Genomic DNA, 8,229 nt, shown 5'->3' with positions numbered 1-8,229 from the left:
CATGCTGGGAACATTTCAAAATAAAAGGCTGCATGCAAATGCGGGATTTTGGCAATTTGATTACCATTTTTTTATAAGCACAGATTTACTAAATATACCATGGTTAAACTACTGCTATTGCAACACAACCATGGTTAATTTGTGATTACCATAGTAACCATGTTGTTTTGTTTTATTTGTAGTAAAACCGTAAGATTGGTAAAAACCGTAAGATTGGTTTTTGGATTTGTGGTGCTTATTTATTATGCAAAAAAGTCATAGCAGAGGCAAATATATAATATCATGCAACTGCTAAAAATTAAATATGACATATTGACAAACTACATTGCTTCATTTAACGAGATAAATAAAAATGCAGCGTGGATTTACCGTTTTCTCCCTTTGAATGTTTATTTTACTAGGACGAATGTGAGATTTGACCATTTGACAAGTTCCGTTTTTTTTTTTTTTTTTTTAACTTCTCTCGGCTTCCGAACGCTATTAATACGTCACGGATTTCTCCGGAAGTTGATAGGCACGTCTTCTTCGAGAACAGAGGAGAAGAAAACATGGAGCTCTTCGTGGTTTCCCCAACTTTGAGGTTTACTAACCTTACCGTGTCCCCGGGCTCGACTGTCGGCGACCTCATCGATCATTTCGCCGTTAAAGAGGTGAGTGATCAGTCAAACTGAGGATTGTGATTCTGAGAGTGATAATTGTGGTTAAAACGAGCTGAACTCTAGTGTTGTGTTCTCTTAGGGTGTCTCTTTCACAGACGTCTATGTGAAGAGTAATGGCCGAGTCTCGGACAGGACTGACCCGCTTCGGGCTGGACTTGTGTACCGTGTGGAGCCCCGGTTATGTGGAGGCAAAGGAGGTAAACACACCAGTCCGGGACATCAGTGCCGATCTGTTTTGAAGCCTGCAAATGTTAGAACATGATGGGTTTCTGATATTTGGCTAATTGTTATATGATAATATAATTGTTAGAGTATGCTGTGGTATAAATATGTCCCCATTCTGGATACATTTCCAATTTGGAAATTATTAATTATATACACACACATTTGAAAGGTATAAATAAAGGTTTTATTCCTTTGTTTTGTAGGATTTGGCTCTATGTTGAGGGCCCTCGGGGCACAGATCGAAAAGACCACTAACCGTGAGGCCTGCAGAGATCTGAGCGGAAGGAGACTGAGAGACGTCAATCATGAGAAAGAGTACGGAGGATGATTACAGTTTCCAATTACATGCTTTTTTGAATATTTACTTAACTGTTTTCTGTTCCACCGTTAGGTCGTCTCATTGATGTGAATCATTGAATTAGTATGCGTGTTTGTTTGTAGAATGGCGGAGTGGCTGAAAAAGCAGGCGGATCGAGAGGCAGAGAAGGAGCAGCGTCGTCTGGAGCGGATTCAGAGGAAATTGGCCGAGCCCAAACATTATTTCACAGACCCTGGTTATGAACAGCAGTGCCACGACCTCTCGGAGAGACTGGAGGACTCTGTGCTGAAAGGCAACTTGAATTAATTTATTGTGTAAAACAATGTGAAAAAATCTAATGTCTTATAGTAGTGCTAGAGGATATTTACAGAGGAGAATGATAAATAGCCATAAATGGCATTTTTGTACACATTTAGTTTTATCCTAGTGAGTGAAAGTTAAACGTCTACACCATTATCCCAAGGTCTTTTGAAGATTTGTTACATTTTTTATTTTATTTAAATACACCACCTAAATTCACTAAAATCACCTTTTGAATCAGATTATTTTTTTGGTACTGTGATTAAATGTAAAGACTCCATTAAACTAAAATATTTCTGATATTTAATATTCTCGTCCTCACAAGTTCAAGTAATTTGACATTGCTTGATTTTGTAGCCAATAGAGATAATAATCCTAAATTAATAATAAAAAATATTATGATTTTGAAAGCGATCCCTATTTCCTAGAAATGTTGTCTAAAATTATCTTTAGCAATATGTAAATTATATATTCAGTATATTTATTAATTAGTGTTGTCTTTATTATAACGATGTTTAAACTATTACAATTAATATTAAATATGTATAATTATACATTGTTATTATGGCTGAAATACGGCTGTCAAATCAATCAATCATGATTTAACTGCATGTTTAACATTTAGTTTGAATATATAATGTTTATTCGTATTTATGACTTGTGTCAAAGAAATCTAAATATTTCTTAAGTATATACATGGATCTTTGTGTGTGTGTGTATTTATATAGACTAGGGATGTCAAATTTCGATTATTTCCATGATCGATCGTCGTTTAAATTAACGATCAATTAATCGATTAATCGTTAACCATAATACTGCAAAATGCGTCTATTGCAGGCACGCAGTCAGCGGTATGACAGGATGTGCAAAAGCCACACACACACACAAAACGCTTTCTCACTTGAATTAAAGAGGTTTTAGTCTGAATAAAATGCTAGTAGCAGGATTATAAAATGAATAGATGAGATTATGATCATTTGATAAAATGAAGAGAGCGCGCCATACTTTTGAGGTCATTTTACTTTGTTGACAGTTTCCAATCCCGCACGGAGAACGCTGAACGCGCCTCTTTAAATGGTTTTGTGGTGCTCGTTGTTGTATTTTAAAGCACAATTGCAATGTTTTCAACTGACATTATTGTATTTAAAATAAAATTATCCGAAATGTGGAGCGCGTGTGACTGCGCTGCACATTAAGTGAACTACATCGGCGCTGCTGCACCAAAACACAGTTGCTCACATTAATTTGATCCTGCTGGATTCTGTCCTAGAAAATGTCAGATTTTTAAAAATCCAGCATACAGCGCATTAGATCGTGACAGTGCATGCGTGCACACGAGGATGAGCGAGCGCGGCTTTGGCTAGATTTATTTGGAGGTTATTGCTCATGTCTCATTCGGCACAAATCGAAATGTTTCCATATTCGCAATGTATTTGAATGTTAAACTATTATTTATAATGTAAACTAGGCTTGTACTTAACACGCATTCGCATATAGACGGAAAAGATGATCCTCTTCATATGAGCAAAAACGTCCTTGGCATAACAGCAGAGTGGACCGGTATACTACGGTCTATTTAAACTGACCAGTGTAACCTTTTAATGTTTAGTTGACATTTTATTTTGATAATGAACAGACTGCGATGTAAGTTTGAATCGCTAGAATATGCGTGTGCAGCAGGCTCCAGGGCGATCGAAACAGCTGAGACATTAAAAAATATATATATTTTCCGCAGAAGTGTTTACTTTCATTTGTGCACACTCACAATAAAAACAGAAGATTTGTGCTCTTGTAAAATAAAGCAAACAAACAGAATGCGTTGTCATCCTTTTTTTTTTTTTTTTTTTTGTGAACTTATGGAGCGCCCACACTTCTGTTTTAAATCCGTTAATCTTAATTAGCCTATTTAAGTCGGATATATTTCGCATTGCCTATTTAAAAAAAAAAAAAAAAAAAAAAAACATGAAAACAAATTGTTATTTTTATGTTGGGCCTATTACTTAGTAGGCTATAAATTTTCCTTAAAGCATCCCATTTTGTCCCAGGGCTTAGAACCTGTGCCCTAGTCAGGTCCATGCAGAAACTTGTGAACGATGCTCGGCGTCACCGTTTAGTGACAGCAGTGAATGCTCCAGGAATGTGTCGGTCACAGCGCCTATTAATCGCTGTTTTGAATCCAGCAATTATTTATTTAGAAAGATAAGATCTGATTATGACAAGTGTGGTATAAAAGCTTTGTTTATTAGAGGAATAATAGGTTAACTGGAAAATGTTAGATCGCGACCATGCTTTTGGACCCCATAGTCTTCATTTACGCGGCTTTGTTCTGGTTTGCCGGTTGGTCACGAATTTCCACAAATTCAGTATATTTAGGCATTGTTTCTTTTCCTAAATCTTCATAGTCTAACCCTCTAATTTCCCAGGTTTATTTTATTATCTTTCGCTTTTAATAACTGTTTTCGCATCTCTTACTGTGGTAAACATGGGAAGGGAAATTAAAGATTTCATGAATTAAGAATTCGTTCGATTTATTAATTTGTTCCCTTATTTCACTTAAATCATGGGTTATTTAGGGAACAAAATTAATGAAACATGGACAATTGCCACATTAATAATTCGTAGGAATGAATTAACAAGTTGTAGGAATGAATAGACTACCTGTCCTGTCACTGTGTCCCGCAGCCCTGCAAAGCGCACCATATAAAACAGTTATCTGATGAAATGATTAGTAACTACATTTCTATTGCTTTTAATGTTGAAGAACTTTTATGTTGTTTCTATTTTAATGTAATTTAAAGTTTAAATCACATTAAAAGCTTAATTTGTACATTGTGAATGAATGATGATGCTTTTATATATCGTCACCGTCACTCACAACCGCTCGCACATGTTGAGTGCGCATGAGCCGCACGCAGCCCAACATTGAATGGGTTAACCGACCATCGACAGCCTTAATCGATTGCATCTCTTATCGACAATTAATCGATCATCGATTAATCGTTGACATCCCTAATATAGACATCAATATACACTGTACAAACACCTATATTATGTTAACACCAGCTTTTATTTAGGATGTGTATTAATTGTGAGTGATTTAATTTGATATTGATTTGACAGCTCCATTAATATTGCATATTGTAAATATTCAAGTATGTTGCCCAAATGTAATTATTCTTGACCGCAGAGGTAAAAGTTGTGTGTTCTTGCAGGCATGCAGGCTTCTTCTAGTGGTCTTGTCAAGGCGGACGAGGGGCCGAGTCGCAAGCGTCCGAAACCAGCTGACAGTGAAAAGAAGGCAAAGAAGAAATGTTTCTGGTTAGCTGATTTAACCCATGTCAAAAAAGCGAGCTAATCTTGCTGACTAGAATCTCTTAATTGTAACACACTCGTTTAATCCACTAGGACTGGCCTCGGAGGACTGGAGGAGATGAGCAGCTCTGGTGAAGGAAGTGATGACAGCGACAGTGAGGCTTCTCCGTCCACTTCTGGAGCTTCACGCAGTTCAGATGCTCCCAAACCAGCTGTGCTCCCGTCTGCCACCAGGGGGAGTGACCGGACAGACCCTCAGGAGCAGCCCAGCAGCTCCAGCAGCTCCTCCTCCCAGAGTCCCGCACCGAGCTCCCCAACACAGGTGGAGGAGGAGGAGGTGCAGAAGGAGTGTACAGCTGAAACCAGCCAAAACGCCGCCAGCGAAGAGGATAAATCCTCCCAGAGTCCTGCATCGAGCTCCCCAACAGAGGTGGAGGAGGAGGGGATGAAGAAGTGTAAAGCAGAAACCGGCCAAAAAAGCAGCAGCGAAGAGGATAGTTCCTCTCGGAGTCCCGCACCGAGCTCCCCAACACAGGTGGAGGAGCAGAAGGAGTGTAAAGCTGAAACCAGCCAAAACGCCGCCAGCGAAGAGGATAAATCCTCCCAGAGTCCTGCATCAAGCTCCCCAACAGAGGTGGAGGAGGCGGTGCAAAAGGAGTGTACAACAGAAACCAGCCAAAACAGCAGCAGCGAAGAGGATAAATCGCAGGTTGTTCCCACAGAAGCACCAAGCGGCCCAGCCGAGAGCAGTCAGGCACAGGAAGAGGTGAGATGCCTTGTTTATGAAGGGGATTTTCATGATGGAAATGTTTTTTGGTAATACTGACAACTGTGCAATATAAATCGCCTGCGAGACATAATTATTTGAACAATGTGTGATGTGACATTATCGAGTATTTTGTGAGGATCTGTTCAAAACGGCAGCTCTACAGAGTACACACAAACATTATGTGAAGTCTAAAGTAGTGCACTTACGCAGATAGAGTGCGTTCTTTTACTGCATGATTCAGACTAATAAAATGCATTTAGAATGATCCCAAATTCAAGACATTGGGGGCGAATATGTTTGTATTTATACCAGTGCCGATCCTAGACTTCCGGAGGCTCTATGCAAAACTGTGTCGGTGGGGGGGTCTTTGGAGCGGGGTATGAGTGGTTATGAATGAATGAAACACTTGTTTGTTTCACTCTGTCTCGAATTGTGAAAGCGATTGAGAAACAGAGTCTCTTCTGCGGCCCGATATGCGTTCAACTCTGTTTTTATTTTAGTCTTGACAAAAGACATTCGACATTCACATTATGTGATTTGACATTTTGTTTACATAGAAATGGGCACCTGTGCACCGCATTAAAATAAATGATCATGTGTTCATTACCGCTGCCCAAATTAAAAACTAAAATAGTCATCTTTGAGAGCAAGGGCGCCCCCTGGTGTTACGTGACCCCTATGTAGCTTGCGTATTTTGTGTAAAGGGAGGATTGGCCCTGGTTTATACCACTTATAAAGTTAATCAATTTCAAACGAAGAGTGCTGTTTTTCTTTCCTCCAAAAATTACCATGATTCCAAATGTGAGGTTTGATATTTTACAACATTAATTAAAACAAGAATTAAATTATGTTGTTAGCCACCATTTTGCCTGTTTTTGCGTTATTTCACCAACAAGAATAATTCCAATCAAAGCCTACTAAAAAAGCACAATATTTTTATTATTTAAATAACAGTAGGTATTGAAGTTTTTGTTTAATATATAAAAAAAAATGTATGCCTTTGTAAACGCAGGATAAATGCATTAATGCATCTAAATGCATCTTCAGATGCAGCTTCTGTGTTTCCTCTGAATTACAAAGATGGATTTTGTTGATACTGATTTCATTTGCCTGGTAACAACACAAATGTCTTATTCTTCTAATTCACTGATTAAATGTAAGAATTCGACTAAAAAGATAATGGATAAAATGGCTTAATGAAGGCTAAAATGTCCATAAAATGTAAAAATCAGGTTAAACCTATTGTAAAAAATTAATGAATCTATAAGTGTGAACTGAGCACCACACAGAATATCACAAACTTTAGGAGTCAGGCTGTCCACTGCATTCCTTGGAGATACCAAGATACCAGCAGAATGACACACTCAGCAAAATATTGTTATAATCGTTATCTATTAAATCTCAGGAAATATCAAGATACCATTTTTTTTTTTTGTCTATTGCACAGCCCTAACACTGACTTGTGTTTGGCTCTCTTGAGGTGGAGGGTCTGCTGGATCTGCTGTCTGTGAATGGTCCCGAGCAGCTGGAGGCTTTGGGTCTGGAGCGGCTGAAGAAAGAACTGATGGAACGAGGGATGAAGTGTGGAGGAACGCTGCAGGAACGGGCTGCACGTCTCTTCTCCATCAAAGGACTGAGCCCTGATCAGATTGACCCTGCGCTCTTGGCCAAACCCACCAAGGGCAAGAAGAAATAGCTTGCGTAACCCATTTAGTTTGTTTAGCATGAATTTATAGTGTTGTTTGTAAAAAAAAAATCGAACACCTGATTTAGTAAAATCCTCAGTTTGGGACAGTAATAAGTGCTAGATTATTACCGAACAACTTTAAAGTTTAAATTTAATTCACAAAATATGGCATTTTTACTTGTTTTGGGGGTTTTTTCTGTTAGGAAAAACATTCCCTGTTAAACTCGGGTTAACTTTTGTTTTGTAAACTGTACAAGAAATTCTTTGATAATTCAGTCAGAGTAAATAGTTTTTATTCATACAGAGCCTTGTAATCGGTCATATGTTTATGATGTGGGTGGGATGTCATTCAACGATTCATCAATGGTCCAAAAAGGTTGTTCATATTGCACAGTATTTGGCTGTATATGTGTGATTTTCATCTTGACTTTATTAAGTAAAATATTGTTGCACAATTGTGTGCCCTGTTTGTTGCTCTTATTACTCTGTATCATGTGTCATCATAGTGAATAGAATGTGAAAATAACCTTTTATCAGAAAAATACATACACTCTGCATCAGAATGCAAATGTTTTTTTTGTTATTGTTGTTGTTTAAAACATTTTTGTTGTGTAAATGCAGATTTTCCATCAAATGCACCAATATCTAATTCTGATGGATAGCATGAAACTAAAACAGTAACATTTAAACATCCACAATAAATCAACACCATGACATCTCCAGAGGTAATTCACAAATTATGCAAGCAAAAATGATTTAGGCAACTTTCATGTGTACTCCGAAACAGCAGACTGCGATGCTGAGACTCATACGTTCAGCTGAAGAAAATGCTGTTTTCATACAGTTTGTGGAGTAGCTCTAGGTTTGTCAAATGCCCATATAATGTACTGAAGCTGTGGAAATCGGTATGGCATCTCCCCAGCCGCATCCTCAAGTGCCTCAATTGCCGCAGCATCTT

The 8,229-nt window shown here is 38.1% G+C and overlaps 1 protein-coding gene across 3 annotated transcripts; it reads left to right on the top strand.

Moving 5' to 3' along the window:
• The first annotated feature begins 481 nt into the window (after nucleotides 1–481).
• On the top strand, nucleotides 482–7,840 carry LOC127988413 (replication stress response regulator SDE2). Of its 3 annotated transcripts, none has more exons than XM_052591165.1 (8): nucleotides 482–650; nucleotides 739–856; nucleotides 1,088–1,199; nucleotides 1,326–1,495; nucleotides 4,716–4,821; nucleotides 4,909–5,137; nucleotides 5,246–5,581; nucleotides 7,065–7,840. In XM_052591165.1, exons 1-8 carry the CDS (start codon nucleotides 549–551, stop codon nucleotides 7,278–7,280), a joined length of 1,389 nt encoding a protein of 462 aa, XP_052447125.1. In that variant the 5' UTR covers nucleotides 482–548; the 3' UTR covers nucleotides 7,281–7,840. The 3 variants fall into 3 exon arrangements, with proteins under 3 accessions (XP_052447125.1, XP_052447126.1, XP_052447124.1); XM_052591166.1 differs by having other exon boundaries at nucleotides 4,909–5,245; nucleotides 5,450–5,581; XM_052591164.1 differs by having other exon boundaries at nucleotides 4,909–5,581.
• The last annotated feature ends 389 nt before the right edge of the window (nucleotides 7,841–8,229 follow it).

Source organism: Carassius gibelio, chromosome B22 (genome assembly GCF_023724105.1).
Source record: "Carassius gibelio isolate Cgi1373 ecotype wild population from Czech Republic chromosome B22, carGib1.2-hapl.c, whole genome shotgun sequence".
NCBI lineage: Eukaryota > Metazoa > Chordata > Actinopteri > Cypriniformes > Cyprinidae > Carassius > Carassius gibelio.
Note: the sequence above shows the minus strand (reverse complement) of the source record. Positions and strands in the feature narration are given on the sequence as shown.